This window comes from Dermochelys coriacea, chromosome 3 (genome assembly GCF_009764565.3).
Source record: "Dermochelys coriacea isolate rDerCor1 chromosome 3, rDerCor1.pri.v4, whole genome shotgun sequence".
Taxonomy (NCBI): Eukaryota; Metazoa; Chordata; order Testudines; family Dermochelyidae; genus Dermochelys; species Dermochelys coriacea.
Window position 1 is genome coordinate 122,838,236 of NC_050070.1, and position 17,651 is coordinate 122,855,886.

Sequence of the window (17,651 nt, forward strand, 5' to 3'; positions counted from 1 at the left end):
CTGAATACTACTGGGTCATTAACAGAAGTAAAAAGAAAAGGAGTACTTGTGGCACCTTAGAGACTAACACATTTATTTGAGCATAAGCTTTCGTGAGCTACAGCTCACTTCGTCGGATGCATTCAGTAGCTCACGAAAGCTTATGCTCAAATAAATTTGTTAGTCTCTAAGGTGCCACAAGTATTCCTTTCTGGGAATACAGACTAACACGGCTGCTATTCTGAAACCTGTCATTAACAGAAGTGGCTTTCTTGGAACTGTTCTTATCTACTGATTCTTTTACTACTATACACTGAGCGATTTTAAGAGAATGGAATCCTATTACCTGGGTTCAGAATAGTAATAATTTTCAAAGTTGTTACCTGTAATATTAAATAGATAGCATTTTATAATATCAGGCAGCCAAACATGCTTTTCTCATTATACTTTGCACTTTTATAGCATTTTCCATTCAAGGATCTCAAAGGTGCTTTACAAACACTCATCTTTAAAGTGAGAAAATTATTAAAGGGACACTCTCCACTCTAGCCAATTTAAGAAATTGAATTAAAAATATTTTCAAATGCTTGAGATTCTGTGGTTTTACAATTACACTACTGTGTTTCTTTAATTGTTCCCCTTTTTGCTGTGTGAAAGATCCACACAAACTGGGAGAAATTGAGTATATAGAAAGAGCTGTCAAAGACGCAGCATAAACGAGCTGATAAAAATAAACAATGTCTCGTAATCATTTATTATAATAGGTAACAACAAATACATAAGTAATGTTATCTGACAACAATAGGTAAACATTTTCACCCAGAAGTATGAATTTTTGAGTTGGTGTTCTTTACTCATGTTAAGTATCATTAGTAATCAGACTTCTGATAGAAAACCTCATCAGATCACCTGCTCTACCGAAAGTGCCACTTTACTTTTTTTTTGTTTGTTTTTTGTTTTTATTGTTCATAAAGTTTTTTGTTAAAGCTGTTTTAAAAAAAATGATTGGTTCATTATTGTTGTCATAAAGAATATACCTACAGTTTTTTAGAAATTTTAGAATGATGTTTGTAAAGTTACAGTGGTGGCACAACTGCACCAGCTGAAATTTGTTTTTAAAACAGTTTTTTTAATGTATATATGAAATCTTAACACTGAATGTATGTTTACTAAAAGGATTGCTTTGCCAGAATGTAGTATAGGAAAAAAAGATAAATGCTTTAGCAGAATCAAAGATATACACAGTATTCATTGAATAATTGTGGGACTGGAGCTGTCTAATGAAACTATTCATAATAATGGAGTATTTATACTGAACATGTTCCAAAAGTTTTGATTCCCCACTATTTTAGGCATCTTCTGTATAAGGTCATCCTTACAGTATCATTCCCAAAAGACCTTTTCTTTACAGTGGAACTTAAAAGAAGGCATACTGTATCTGTTATTAGCTGCATAGTCATTTGAGCTGTTAAACTCATTTTACTGGGTTTTAATTGTGCCTTTTTTAACTTTTTTGTGAAATATTAAAGCCTGTCTAATTTTGCATGTAGCAATTTATCAATAGCTTTTCTTGCCTTCATGTGATTTTAATACCATGGTAACAAAACTTCAGTCTCTGATCTAAGAAAATATAAATCAAAGTAACTGCAGCTGTAGTTCATAGCAGTCTTGGTATGTTTTAGGGAATTGAAATACTGAGAGTATATATCGAGGGTTTGTATCTTTGTGAGAGAGAGGAGTATTATATCAATTAAGACAAATTTTCTTTTGTTGGCTAACTTTATCTATGTTCGTAAAGTTCTGCTGATAGATTTCAAGCTGTGCAGAGTGAGATCTGGTGTGTGTGTGTGTGTGTTTGTGGAAGGCAGGGGGATGTCTGGCAGATTGTAAGTTCACTGGAATATAATACATTTTTAGTTGTATTAATAATTTAAAAATTAGGCCTTTTTTCCCTTTTGTATAGAATATACAGATAATATGCTGAGGCAGGGAATCTGTGGTAGTTGATGGAGGGGTTAATGTCTTCTATCACTAAAAAAACTAACTGAAATTACTCTCCTTATTTCTGAACTAAAACAAATGCTTTCTAGTTAGGCTGAGTTTGTATAATATTTGCTTTAAATGAAGCACCAAACAAACTGTTTTTGAAACAGATCATGAAGCATTTTGTTTGGCTGTCTTGAGTTGATAAAATTTTACTTTTAACATGAAATTACTTCTATCCTGCAGTTAACTGAGAATTAACAAAGCTTTGAGAACAAGGCCAGTTATTGGTGTCACCGGTGTTTGTTCATTTAATCGCTCTCTCACTGGATTTCTTACTACCGTGTATTTAGAAGCAAAAAAGATGACATAACAAACTCTACCTGTTTTAATTAGTTTCTGGATCCTCACCTTCCCCCCCACTCTGAAACATCTGCGATGCACTTTTCTTCCAGCAGATGATGACTGCAGTTCAGACTTGTCCATAAGGCTGGGCTGAGCAGTGCCCCTTCCACACCCTTGCCAGATTCTGTGCCTCCGGTAGTGCAAAAAGAGTGGCAGTTCTGTGCTCCTTACTTAGCCACTGAAATCTCATCTCGTGTACTTGATTTTGGGATTGCATCAAGAAAAAATCATCTCATGTCTCTCTTCCTCCTCAGGGGTCTGAAATTTCTGGAACTTTGTTTCCCAGATGGGACTGCCCAATGATCTTATTCTCTCCATGTATTCTTCCCTCCTCCGTTGTGATTCAACAGGCCAAATGCAGGGAGCTTGAAGGGCAAGAGAACTCTCAGGAGCTACAGAAAGGGAGCTTTACTACAGTTGTTCCCAAGCATGGACCTTTGCTTAGCCAGGGGAATGAATGTAGAGTCTGGACAGTTTGTTGGAATCTCTGCATTCCCCCACACCTCTTGGGGCTCTTCTGGAGACACCTCCAGAAGATCAGATTAATCATCTTCAGCCAGCCAGGCTGAACCTCCTTTAGTAATCAAGGACTCTTCAGGTCATATCCACATGCCCCTTATTCCGTGGTCCCTGCCCTGTTTTTAAGGGGTAATTGAGTCACTTCATAAAGAATCTAACATCCTTTAGGACTCTCCTTCTGAATAGGAAAATCTGGGCTCCCCTAAGGATATTAGATGATGATGATGATGAGAAGTGGGGCTCATGACTTCTTTGTGAGCTGTGACCCAAAAGATAAGAAGAAACTGACCTTTTGATGCTGGTCCCTCCCTCACCAAAACAACCAACCCAAGAAAAGACACACTGCTTCAGAACATTATCTGCTTCCATGCGCTCTAGCTTCTCACCTCAAAAATGAGAACTCTCAAATTTAGACCATCATAACTCAGAGCAAGAGAAACAGCATAGGTTATTTTGCTTCCTGACCTTTTTGAAACCATGTAGAGGAGGTGCGGGCCACTGATGAGATCTTTCATTCAAAATTGAAAATGTAATTTACCATACCCATTAATTCCTCCTTTGAACAGGTCACTCAAGAATGATATAAAATACCCAACAAAGGTAGAAGGTTTTGTAGGGAATCTCTGAAACTTGTCAGGGTCCTACAATGCAAAGACCAATTAGTCTAACTTTGATACCTAGAAAGATATCAGAACAAATTTTCAGATTTTCAGATTGTAAGCACCTAGAGGATAATTAGGAATAGCCAACATGGATTTATCAAGAACAAATCATGTCAAACCAATCTAATTTTCTCTTTGAGAGGGTGATTGGCTTAATAGATGTGGGAAGCAGTAGATGTGATATCTCTTGATTTCAGTATGGCCTTTGGCACAGTCCTATGTGACATTCTCATAAGCAAACCAGGGAAATGTGTTATAGATGAAATTTCTATAAGGTAGGTGCACAAATGGTAGAAAGATAATACTCAAAAAGTAGTTATCTATTGTTCACTGTCAAACTCTGAGGCGGTATCTGTCTTTTGAGAAAAGTAGACCAAGAGGAGACTGGATAACTGTCTTCAAATATATTAAGGCCTGTTGAGATGGTGATGGATTGTTCTCCATATCCACTGAAGGTAGGACAAGAAGTATAATGGGCTTAATCTCCAGCAAGGGAGGTTTAGTTTACATATTAAGAAAAACTTTCTAACTACAAAGGTAATTAAGCTCTGGAATGGGCTTCCAAGGGAAGTTGTGGAATCCCCAGAATTGGAGATTTTTAAGAACAGGTTTGACAAATGCTGGTCTAGGTATATGTTGTCTTGCCTCAGCACAAGGGGCTGGACTTTATGATCACCTGAGAGCCTTCCAGCTCTACGTTTCTCTCATTCTTTGTATCCTCCCTAATGCTGATAGAGCAATAGTATCCCTGGCAAAGGACATGATGATTTTTGCTGAGGGAGACTTTTTTTTTCTGAAAAGATTCCATGGACAAGAAGATAGCTACTCTTAGAAGGGACTTGGAAGCTTCATCAGTGGTTCTTAGTACATTACTGGCTGCCAGTTGCTTCACTAGAACCACAGTGTTCTGGTATGATGACTTATTCTTGACCTTCTGGACCATGGCTGATTCAGGTCTGTTCCAAAGATATCTCCAGCTAATGAGTTTGTGGTGGACTAGTGCATGGACTTGGGTAACTGTAAAAGCTGTGGCTGCTAACACAGTGGTCAGGTGCCAATTCTGTTTTTAGCCTTGGACAGTAGATTATTATTAAAAGTAATTCCTCCCATCCTTAATGAACATACTTATCAGAGCATTATCCCCAGAGACTGTGCCGAAAGGAACACGGAGAAACCCTCTGCCTGAACTGAAAACTGTTTGGTTAACAAGTGTAACTGAGGTCATAGCTTGACCTGGAAGACCCTTCACTTATGGTGGTGTGTGAGAGAGGAAGAACTCAGCTTGGCTGTCAAAGCAGGGTGAGTCCGTGACACTGGTGCTTAGAAAAACTATGTATGTATGTATGTATGTATGTATGTATTTGCAAATTGGATGCATGGAGTAACAGCAAACATGAAACCCCATATGCCATTCTTCAGGGTGGATTTGATTTAAATCACTAGTCAGGAAGACTCGATTTAATCATGGTTTTCTACATAAAAGAGCATTCTTGTTGGTTGTTATAACCTTAATACATATTCTTCACAACTCAGAGATAGATGTAGGTTTCATTTTTAGAAGGTACACACTATACATTTTTAAACAGTGATTTATTTTGAAAACTTTTTCAGATGAGTTTTACAGCTGTATCAGAAAATGAATGACTGGTTATTTCATTTACCAAAGGTAATTGAAGCTGATATTTATGAAGTCATTGGGAGGCGGACTATCTCCAATTCAACAGGTTAATCATTAATATTAGGAGGATTTTCTTGCCATGCTGTATTAGGAAGAGAACATCACCAGACAGACATTTAAATTGTTTAGTTTAACTAAAACAACAACGTTAAGTATTCTGGATTTTTTTCTTCAACAGCAAACACATAATATTTTAACAAAAAAGCATATGTCCCTTGCTTCTCACATTTATCTCCAGATTTCTTCTCCTTGTCCAGATCTATTCAGCCCCCAACAATCTTCTATTCATTGAACTTTTTGAAACTTTGCACTTTTAGAGAGAGGTAAGGGATAGACTCTGTGTACACAAATTTGCAGAGGGACAATAGAGTTGAGGTCTGTTGTTTCTCACCTCTCTATCTTTATTTATTTAAAAACATTTTTGCTGTTAGCATGTTACCTCTGGAGATACAAATCCACAGTTTGAGAACTGCAAAACTAAGCATCTCTGATGGTATCTTCTAGAGGGAGCACTGAGTCTCATTGGCTAGATAGGAAGATTAACCTAAATTATCTATACAGAAGCCTGTGGAACCCCATAAAATTGGGTCCTTAATCCATGAACTATTGGAACTCATTTACAAAACTTTTCTTAAACATTACATGAATATATTGTCTCATACTATAGAATTAGAATTTATAAACCCTATTCCATGATGAGATATCTTTGAGCTATAATGTATCGTTAGATGGGGTTTTTTTCCTCAAAAAGCATTTTATAAAAACAAATCAGATTTTAAATTAAAAAAATCAATTTAAAAAAAAATCATTGATTTTTATCCACCCTGCCATTCTTCCTAGAAGTCCCATTTGACGGTAGAATTGCACTTTTTAATATTGACCACCGGAGAAAATTACAGAAATTAAACAAATTGTGTCTCCTGAAACAAAAAGTTTCAATCTTTCCTCAGTTTTTTTTGCTACATTCCACAATTTTCTGCAAATTCTATCACAGTGTAAACCAATTTTGTGCTGCCCAGTTAACCAAACTGAACCTTGCAAAAAATCTGTCTGACCAAACAATAATAACTGTAAACTTGCCTAAATGAGATGTGAATGTCAAAGCTTAATAATGTTTAAATGCTAACATTTAGACTATCTTTTTCTCTTGTCCTTTAAAATAAAAAACACACATCAACTTGAAATCTAGTCAACTTAAAAAAAAATAAGTTGAAAGTAATGTCATGTTCTACATCTGCAATTAGGTTCCCCAGGCCTTTTGTGGTTTTACAATGGCTTACTTTGTTTTTTAAATGTGTTTTCTCTACCCTGCTGCTGTGAGTCTTGCCCAGAAAAAAGGGATAATGGACTGACTATATAGAAGAATCTGTGAAACTGGCTACACACGCATGCTGTCAAACGCACAAAGCAAATTGAACAATGAAGAAATAAGCTCCCTGTCCCGAAGTAAATTTTACTAAGGTTCAGGGGCAAAAGGCATCTTTAGTGGATTTTTTAAAGTGTTTAATGTTGCACTTCAGAATTAAATTTTATATAGTTGGACAAGGAAAAAGGAAGATATCAGTTGCTGAACAATCTGATCATTAAGTACACACATGCTGGAATTCCTTATAATGAGTGCCTAAAAAATAATTCAGTAATACTATAGTAGAATTCAGTGATACTACAGTAAAAAAGATGATTTGTAATTAAGAAGCCAGTGTCCACATACTGGACATATTAGAATGTAAATAGACATACAGAGTAGGGTCTCCTTATTTCCCTTTCTCACCCGCCCAAAAAAGGGCAGATGTGGGAGAATGCTGGGGTGTGGGAGCAGAGGCAGAAAAAGAGGAAGGAATGATTTACATACCCAAGCAGCAGTTCATAGAATCATAGACTTTAAGGTCAGAAGGGACCATTATGATCGTCTAGTCTGACCTCCTGCACAACGCAGGCCACAGAATCTCACCCACCCACTCCTGTAACAAACCCCTAACCTATTTTGAGCTATTGAAGTCCTCAAATTACATCCATTCCAAAGATGTCAATATTTTCCAGGGAAGGAAGTAGACAAAGCCAAAGTTTTGTTGATAAAATATCTGGTAACCAAGACAACACAACTTTATTCTATGTAAGGCCTATTTACAGCATCTGTCATATAAACTACATCCAAAAATGCTGCTTCATCATTACATATAAATACCAAATTAAATATTTATTAGCATTAATAGAGAGAAATTCAGCTAGAGGCAAGAAAGAAAGAAAAATTAATTTCTGCTCACTTCTAAAATGAGCTGGAGAGTCTGTGAAATTGAGATACACAAGAAGGCTATTCCAGGGGGCAGAAGCTGTGGTAAAGAAGGGGTGAGATTGTGCAGTGGGACAGAGAATATGTGGGTGATGTAAGGAGAAGATAGGATGGTCAGAGCAGGTTCTGATAAGTAGATTGGAATGGATCCATGGAGAGATTTATAAAGTGGAGGGGACATTTTAAATTTAGATCCTTCATATGAATGAGTTTTTTGAAGAAGGGGATGATGTGGTCATGCTTCTTTGTATGCATGAGAAGATGGGTGGTAGCATTCTGCATTTGATAGAGCAGGGGTCCGCAACTATGGCATGCATGCCAAAGATGGCATGTGAACTGATTTTTAATGGCACACTGCTGCCTCCTGGGTCCCAGCCGCTGGCCCCGCTCAGCAGGCTCAGCGGGACCGGGACCGGGGCCGGGACCCCGGCCGGCAGCCGAGTGTCATTAAAAATCCTACCCACCCCGGTCCGCTCTTCTCTGCACCTTCCCCCCTCCCGGCGGGGTGGGGAGAGGGCCGGGTGAAGAAGCTTGGTTCTGCTAGCTGCTGCTGCTGGGCAGGCAGGTTCCCTCTCCTTCACCTCTCCTCCTCTCCTCCCTGCCACCAATCAGCTGATGGCCCTTGCAAGGGAGGGGGAGAAGCGGAGCCGCAGTGCGCTTGCTGCTCTGGGGAGGAGGCGGAGACAAGGTGGGGACAGGGCCTTGGGGAAGGGGATTGGAATCAGGGCATATCTTCTCCAGCCCTCTGCCGTGAGCCGCTCTAGGCAGGGGGCTGGGAGCACCCCTGTGACCCCAGCCCACACCCCTAGCTCTCTGCCCTGACCCCTGCACCCCCCCCACGACCCCAGCCCTGACTCCAGCACTCCCCCACATACCCAGCCCCCCACACCCTCATGCCCTGACTCCTGCACCCTCCTCACACACCCCCAGCCCTGGTTCCTGCACCCCCCACACATACCAAGCCCCCCCACACCCATGCCCTGACTCTTGCACTCCCCACATTCCCACCCCCACCCTGAGCACCAAACAGGAGCTCCTGCACCCCTCGCACCAAATGGGAGCTGCCTAGGTAAGCACTCCACGCCCAAACCTCCTGCCCCAACCCTGAGCCCCCTCCCTCATTCTAGCCCCTGGCCAGATCCTGCACCCTAACCCCCAACCAGCTCCTTCACCTCCAGCGCTGTGCTCAGTGCACTCCTACCCTCAGCTCAGTGCAGAGAGAGAGGAAGAGAATGGGCTAGGACTAGTGAGAAGGTAGGTACCCACTCTGTGTGGGCAGGGCCGGGATCCCTGGGTGGCAGCAGGCTGAGCCGCTCAGTCCACTGCCAGTCTGGGGTCCTGGCCGCCAGTCCCACTCAGCCCACTGCTGGTCTGCGGTTCTGGCTGCCGGCCCCTTGCCAGCTGGAGTCCCAGCCGCAGGCCCAGCTCAGCCTGCTGCTGGCCTACGTAAATGGAACCCCAGGCTGGCAGCGGGCTGAGCGGGCCGGCGGCGTAAGATCAGCATTTTAATTTAATTTTAAATGAAGCTTCTTAAACATTTTGAAAACCTTGTTTACTTTACATACGACAATAGTTTAGTTATATAATATATAGACTTATAGAGAGAGACTGTCTAAAAAACGTTAAAATGTATTACTGGCAGGCAAAACCTTAAATTAAAGTGAATAAATGAAGACTCAGCGCACCACTTCTGAAAGGTTGCTGACCCCTGTGATAGAGCATTGAGCTTTGGGACCTGGGTAGCCTATAAAACAGGGATTGCAATTAATAATGAAGATGAAAGGAGAGACAGGTTTGGATGGAGAAGATTTTAGCAGACATGGTGGTCACATGTTCCGCTTTTCTGCCTCTCTATTGATTCATCTTTGTCTACATGGGGAAATAGTGTAGCATTAGTAACAGGTATAGCTGAACAGAGTACAAACACAGTTTTTTGTCCTCTGCACTTGCATTTAAATCCATGAGCAGCATTGATTTTGCAAAACCAGTTGCTGACATAATGCTATTTTCATATGTAGACCAGGCTTCATTCTTCCTCACTCATTCCATTCCCCACACTTACCACTAGACTTGGCTGACATTTTTCAAACAATGCACTGAAAAATTCAGTTTTGGGTTGACCAAAACTATTTGCAAATTTGTATAGAGTTTGCCAAACCAAACCAAAAAAGTCAAAATGTTTTGATAAGTCAAAACAGAACATTTCATTCTGAAACATTTTGTTTAGCCTTTCACGCATTTTGACAAAAGCAAACAAAAGGCCCACAGAACAGTCAGAGAAGAAGGTAGTGCTGATATTGCTGCTGTGCAAGGCAGCAGGCTCCATATAGCCACTTCTTGTGTGGCAGGCTAGAGCACTGTAGATTTACATCCCAACTTGCCGTACACTAAATCACCGTATAGCCATGCCCTTAAAATCCCTTCTTCAAGGACTATTTATAAAAAGCAGAACAGCTTTGAGACGAGAGGCTGAGAAATCCCTCTATATCTTTGACTAAGGCAGTCTCCTGCAGGGGGGGAGACCCAAATTCAAATTCCTAACTCCCTATCAGGTAAAGGGGGGAATTGAACCAGGGACTCCCAAATTTCAGGTGAGTGCCCTAACTATTGGGCTAAAACTGATAAGGAGAGGGATACCACCACCACTTTTTCCTCTGGCTGTTTTGTGAAAGGGGAGACCAGTGGCTGGACTTTTATGCAGCAGGCATCAGTCTGTGAAGGGTGTCTTCTAGCAGAGGCTGTGCAAGCACAGAGTTTGAGGAGAACCTTGATTAGTGGCCACTTCCCTGATTGCTATCAGGGTTATAATGCAGATACTTTCAAGTAATGGGAATGTACTCAATATAGGGAATAATCATGCATTGACAACGTGGGATGTTTACAGCATTTTGTATTGTTCCTTTGTTCTAGGGAAATAACAGTTTGTGATTTGTTTCTATCTGGTTGTGGATACAGCTAGTGTTAGCTACTAGATATATATTTTTAAAAGTGCTGAATTGTAATTAGCATTCCATCATTGCTAAAATATTTTCAATAAGATGATACTGAGATGTGAGAATCTAGGTGGTTGGGTACACCGTTCTGACTGTTACCACTTTATTACACTTCTAATGTATTCAGTGTAAAGAAAGGAGAGCTCCTTGCATCAGACAAAATGTTTGGTGGTGTAACTTTGACAAGTTCACATTTTGATCACTTGCTGATTTCCCTGTTTTGTAAATACTGTATGCAAGAAACTAAAGCAGGCCCCAACTTTTACTGTCAATCTGCCTCCAGGCCATTAGTCCCTCTGTGCCCTCTGGATTGCTGCTTAGTCACTGACTCCAGCTGCCACATGCAGCAAAAGAGGTAATTATAATTAGAAGTCAATTATTATAATTTTATTTAGTACTGGAAAATGTTCTTACCAGTGGTTGCAGAGTTCAACCTGTTGTTAGAAAATCCCACAATATAATGGTGTGATCTTCATTTTTAAGTGGATTCAGCATTTCGGGAATTATATGTGTTCTAGGGTTTTCACTTGTGTATATGAATTGTTGGCATCCATTTGACTGTGTAATTAAAAGAGAAAATTTTGGAGCTATTGTGTTGTGCCAGTAATTTGTGGATTAAGATTGATGGATATTCAGAGGTAGAAAAATCCTGTTTGGTCATTTTATAGATACCTAATATTTGACCTAGATTTTTTTAATTTAGCTTTTCCCAGTTTAGTTTTTTTAAACTCCCGTAGATGGAGATTTAGAGTAATGTATCGCTATATATATAACTTTTAAAATCAGTAAGTTGATCAGATACCATGATGATAACTACAGTATAAATTCTATTAGTGGAGGTTATGGCATTCATAAATAACAAGGAAATGCCACCTAAACTAATAAAATCAAAATGGAGATATTACTTTTAATTATGGAGCTATTTTCTTTCTATCTATTTAGCATATGATATAAATAAAACAAAATTTGGAAGCTTGGGTGGATAGAAAGTACAAATAAAATAAGACTCATAAAATGTAGTTAAGGAGCAGTGTTCTTTTAAAAGGTCCTCATGTTGCTGTAGTCAAATTCTTTTTCAATTTCTTTTACAGAAAAGATGAGTGCACCAAATCAGCCTCCACAAAAAGACAATGGCAAAACCACTGACAATGTGGAAGAGCACAGCTATAAGCATGGGAAAAAGATTCGAGCCACCCTTAGGACAACAGAACGAGATCTCAAGAAAAATGTGCAGTGCTCATTCATGTTAGACTCAGTTGGTGGGTCCTTGCCAAAAAAATCAATTCCAGATGTTGATCTCAATAAGCCTTACCTCAGCCTTGGCTGTAGCAATGCTAAGCTTCCAGTCTCTGTGCCCATGCCTATAGCCAGAACTGCACGCCAGACTTCTAGGACTGATTGCCCAGCAGACCGCTTAAAATTTTTTGAAACCCTGCGGCTTTTGTTAAAGCTTACCTCAGTCTCAAAGAAAAAGGACCGGGAACAGAGAGGACAGGAAAACACCTCCTCTGTCTGGTTGAATCGATCCAATGAACTGATCTGGCTTGAGCTGCAAGCGTGGCATGCAGGCCGGAGCATTAATGACCAAGATTTCTATCTGTATACGGCCCGTCAAGCCATCCCAGATATTATTAATGAAATCCTCACCTTCAAAGTAAAGTATGAAAACTTCTCCTGTCTAAGAAATGAAGCCAGTTTCAATGGTACTTCAGGAGAAGGACATTGCAAAGCAGCCCATGGAACTACTGCTGTGGGTTACACAAGTTACTATGAACACCTCCATCGTCAGCGGGTCTCCTTTGAGCAAGTAAAGAGGATAATGGAGCTGCTAGAGTATGTAGAAGCACTTTATCCATCTCTGCAGGCCCTTCAAAAGGACTATGAAAAGTATGCTGCAAAGGACTTTCAAGACAGGGTGCAGGCACTCTGTCTGTGGTTAAACATTACAAAAGACTTAAACCAGAAACTAAGGATTATGGGAACTGTTTTGGGCATCAAGAATCTGTCTGACATTGGCTGGCCAGTGTTTGAAATTCCTTCTCCTCAACCGTCCAAGGACAATGATCCAGAGGATGAGGAAGATGGTAGGGAAGCAGAAGTAAAAGAATCCTCAGGAACATGCATTGAGGAAAGTGAAGATGAAGAACAAATCTCTGAGGAGAATGTTGAGGAACTCAGACAAGCCATCAAGAACAATTTTACCAATAAGCCAAATTTTGATTTTCAGCTACAGGACCATTTTTCAAGGAAGCCTGACAGGCTTGAATCAGAGGATGACTTGGCCTGTTGGGTTATTCCAGAGTGCAGGGCCGAGGCCGGCTGCAGCAGACACTGTTTGACCTCTATTTACAGGCCATTTGTAGACAAAGCACTGAAGCAAATGGGGTTGAGGAAACTAATTTTAAGACTTCACAAGCTAATGCATGGTTCCTTGCAAAGGGCCCGTATGGCATTGGTAAAGGGTGATCACCAGCTGGAGGTAGGTTCCTTGCTGGCATAAATGGGAATACTGTAGATTCACTCGACTCCCTCCCCCACCCCCCAGTATTGTTTCAAATGTTACCTACCACAGTTGAATCAAGAGCTTGGAAAACATCAATTATTTTCACCTGACAAACCAGTTTTCTGACTTACATTTTTCTCCTTCTTAAAAATAAAAATAAAATCTCATTCTGGACACACCTGTTTCTTACTTTTGGTATGTAATCTCTGCTGATTAGAAACAGGTGTTTTCTCAGGTGTTGCAATTTGATTTATAAAGTGTCTCACTCTCATTATGTAAAGTGGTGGTAGTAATTCGTAAATTCCAAGAATCAGTCGCTCATTCTAATTGCCATGTTTGTTTGAGATAACTTTTATATTAATGAGTTAATCCTTTTAATTTTATGAGACAAAGGAGGTGCGCTACTATTAAGAGCCTACTCCAGCTAACAATGAAATTAAGAAATGTTTCTGTTGACCTTGGCAAAAGTAAGAATGAACCTTACATGTAGTATAAACTATATTTACTATAAGCACCGTTATTGTTTGTTTGGTAAAGTTCTGATGGTTGGAAGTTAAAGCTAGACAAGTTTAAATTAGAAAGAAAGACACACATTTTGAACAGTGAGGGTGATTAAACATTGGAACATACTACCAAGGGGCAAATGGTCTTCTCCATCTCTTGTCTTTAAATCAAGACTGAATGCCTTTCTGGAAACAACTGCTTTTGCCATACACAAGTTATAGGCCTCAATATGAGATTAAATTCTATGGCCTTTGGTATTCAGGTGGTCAGAGCAGGTGATCTAATGGTCTTGTCTAACCTTAAAATCTATGAAAGAAAGCAGCTTAAGTCCATTAAATTTTTCCACTGGCTCTTATTTGTTTTCATTTTTTTGTTTCAGGTTATAATACACTAAATAAAGAAAATTATGAGTGAATTAAATGGACAGTAATGATGGAAGCAATAAACTGAGTATACTAGTTGAAATGTCATGCAGTAATTAAGGTCCAGGATAATTAGCTATGGACTTCTGAAATTTTTATGGCTAGAATTTGTAGCCCAATCAGGATCTGAATTCAGGTCTCCAGAGGTGAATTAAGCCACAATGCCATTTATGGTTTACTATCTATTTTTGTAGATGTAGATTTCAGCACATCGCACATGTAAGGACAATATATGCAAATGCTTCACTTCATCTAATCCTAACTACACAGTAAACTGTTCTTACACAACATACTACAAATTTAGTATAACACTGAGCAATAGTGAAAAAACTTTAAGGCATATTGGTCACTTCAGTGTTAACTGCTTTATCCACAAACTTCACCTAAGAAAATCTGTTAGCTGTTGAAAAGAAATTGCATAATACCAGCTGCTGACTAAACTTAAAATGTTCTATGGTGTATATTTTCTTTCTTGTTAATGATGCTGCGAACCATTGTGATCATCATAGTAGTGTAAGTGTACGTGAATGGAAATAATCTTGCAAGATTCTACGTTTGTATATAATTTTAAGAAGAAAAAGTAGGTTATTGTGTTATATTTTAGAAATGGCATCTGATCATGTAATTAAGTTGCTATTCAACGTAGCATAAGTATTTCCTTAGTTGTGATTGATTATATAACCTTAACAATATTTTGATAGAAACAACAATTTTCCATGGAGAAATCCTTTCCAGTAAACTAGTTATGTACCTTCATGAATTGCTAACTCTCCTGACACTCACTACTGAAATAAGCATAGCTAATTTATGGAATTTGTTTATTACATGTTTGTATTTTGGAACAAAAATAACATTTCCTACCATATATTCTTCAATAATCATGACATAAACAGTGTTACGTAAGTTTTAGACAATATGTATTTAGCAGTACTAGTAGTCGGGTGTTTTTCTTCCATCATGAGGTAACATTGTTTAGTGGCATGACTAGTCCTGGAACACAGGGATCCTTCTGCGTTCTAATCCCAGCTCTAATATGAATTCCTTCTGTGCTCTTGGACAAGTTGCTGGATCCTCTTGGTTCCATTTTCCTATTTGTAAAAGGATAACATTTATGTACCTCACAAGGGTTTTTTGAGGATTAATAAATTCACGTTTATAAGTAACTTGATGGTGTGAAGAGCCATGCTAGTAGTACTACTGTTGATCTTGAGATCATTTTGTTCTCTACAAAAAATTATTGGCTGAAGTTGCAGCCAGCTTCAAACTGGCTTCAGCTTACGTTCTCCAAGATTTTGTATGAGAATATGTTTGTGCATTTCTGAAGCATATGCATGTGCAAAAAGTTAGTTCATGTATATGCTGATGTGTGTATGCCATTCTGTATTAGTGAACAAATGTGCATTCACATTTTTATAGGCTAAAAAAAAAAAAATAGAAACTATGTATGAAAGTTTGGCCCGATATGTAGAGCTTACTTTTAAAAATGAATAGGAATGAAAAATAATTCCAAGGTTTGAAGGAATATCTGCATATTTTTTTCCTGTTTCTACAGGAATACAGCTGCATGCCTTTCTAGAGCAATGGTTCTCAGACCACAGCCTGAGAACCACCAATAGTTTGTAGAACCCTTGCTGGTCCCTGTGATTAAACATTCTGAGAATCAAGCAGAGGAGTACTTCTAAGATCATTAATCTTTTTGTAGAATAGTTGGGAACACCTTTATGACCTCATAGCACTCAGTGGCGCTCATTTTCACTAAGCTGTTCCTTCATTTTTGGACTATTGAAACAACATTTGTAAACTTCCTGTGCTAGCCTAAAAAATAATAGGATATTATCAAATTGGAAATCACATTTCTCTGAAATGCTTTACCTAGAGTAGTAATAGATTACAGCAAATATATTTTTCAGTTTGCCTACTTTTTGCATTTTGACAGTACTCTGAATATAGTAGTTTTCATTGTTTCCCTTTAAGTCAGTCCCATTCTCCTTTGCTAAAAAAACTCTTGTAGATTTCTAACGGGAATAACAATATAATTTTTATAATTAAAAAAATACTTAAAAAATTCAGGGATTGCTATTAAAAGGTTAACTTTTAGAGTCTATGAGAAACTGCAGTTTTTAAAAGTCCCCTTTCAAAGAAAAATTCCAGTTAACATTAAGGTATAATTTCCTTTTTTGTAAGTGTACGTATTCAACTCTGAGGTTCTGTTTATTGTAAATATCTTACCAGTTTTGCAGGGTTGTTTTTTATTACTGCAGACCATATACATTAAATAATTCCACTTTTCCCTTCCCCAAAACAACCTATAGAGGAAACATTATGTAATTATATATTTCATTGCGAATTTTGTTTTTTCTTACACTTTATTTAATCCTTGTATGTGTATCATGTTAGTGTACAAATGTACTTGTGTTGAGAATCAAACCATAATAGGTACAATTTTTAAAAATGCGTGAATGCTGTAGGTGCTTAAGTCCCAATGGGAAGTTAAGTGCTTTTGAAAATAGGACTTAGGCTCCTAAATTACTGTAACTTAAGCACTTTTTGAAAATGTTACCCAGTGTTAGCAGACTTTGTTTTCTCTAGGTTTTATATTCAGCCTCCTTTGTCCTAATCTTTGGAACACATCTTCAAATGCTGATTAGGGCTGTGATTGTGGCGGGTGCATTTCACTTCCATTTTTGTGTTTATCGTTTTATTAGTTTCCTGTAAAAGTATTACAATCATGAAGTTTCACTGATAATTTTTTGTACTGAAAACACAAAAGTAAAATTTAGACTAATGCACAATTTTATATATTGGATGTGTGATATTGGCTTTTCAGTCTGAGGACTTGTCTACACAGCAGAAAAATCATGGTGTAGCTGGTGGCGCACAATCTGCTCTGTACTAACTTTCTACATGGACACTTATTGTGCATTAGAAGTGCCTTTGTGCAAATTAGCTTAATACACTTTGAATGTGTGTTAAGCTAATGAGCACAAAGGCATTCCTAGTGTGCCCTAAGACTGTCCACGGGGGGGAGTTAGTGCAGAGTAGCTAGTGTGCTTTAAATTCACACCCAAGTTTATTCTACAATAATTTCCCTTTGAAGACTAGCTGTTAGAGACAATGACAGCACTGCTAATCTACAAGAACACTTGTTATAACAAAACTATCCTACTTGTAGTACTTTGTTTTCAGATAAGACTTGCAGAAGTAGTTCTGTTACATATGTGTATGTTATGTATAACTTTAAAGTCTTGCAGTGATTATGCAAATGTCCTTACATTGTTTTCTTTTCCTTCTGGAAATATTACCTATTATATAGTTGTATCTGTTACAGTTTACTTTTGTGGGTTGGTGAGGCTTATTGTAAATCAGGGTGACATTCTTGCTATAATAATTGAAATCATTGGTGTTTCATTATAAACCTTTGTTACTTCTGTTAAAGAATTTTTATATATTGCCTGTGTGCTTGAGTATACACATGTACATTTTACAAAATATAAAGAAAATTTTAATGCAGTGGCTCTTTAAAAATGAGCTTTGATTTAAAAAAAAAAAAAAGTTTCCTGAACTCTCCTATTTTGAAAATGAATTGTTTATGTAATTTAAACATTAATATCTAAAAACTCAGGAAATTTAATTTTTGAATAAAAAAGTTTATATACAGTATGAAACTGAGGTTAGATATTCATCACACTTATGACCCAGTACTACAATGAGCT

At 38.3% G+C, this 17,651-nt stretch overlaps 1 protein-coding gene across 11 annotated transcripts in view; it reads left to right on the forward strand.

Annotated features, from left to right (window-relative positions):
- Positions 1 to 17,651, forward strand: part of MAP3K4 (mitogen-activated protein kinase kinase kinase 4) — a 150,463-nt gene that overhangs the window by 38,138 nt on the left and 94,674 nt on the right. For 10 of the 11 annotated variants that reach the window (XM_038395736.2, XM_038395734.2, XM_038395738.2 and 7 more), the window contains exon 3: positions 11,601 to 12,988. In XM_038395736.2, the coding sequence (XP_038251664.2) occupies positions 11,601 to 12,988 (1,388 nt within the window). Of the gene's footprint in view, positions 1 to 4,694; positions 4,848 to 11,600; positions 12,989 to 17,651 lie in introns of all 11 variants that reach the window. The other variant, XM_043511251.1, reaches the window with a different exon arrangement.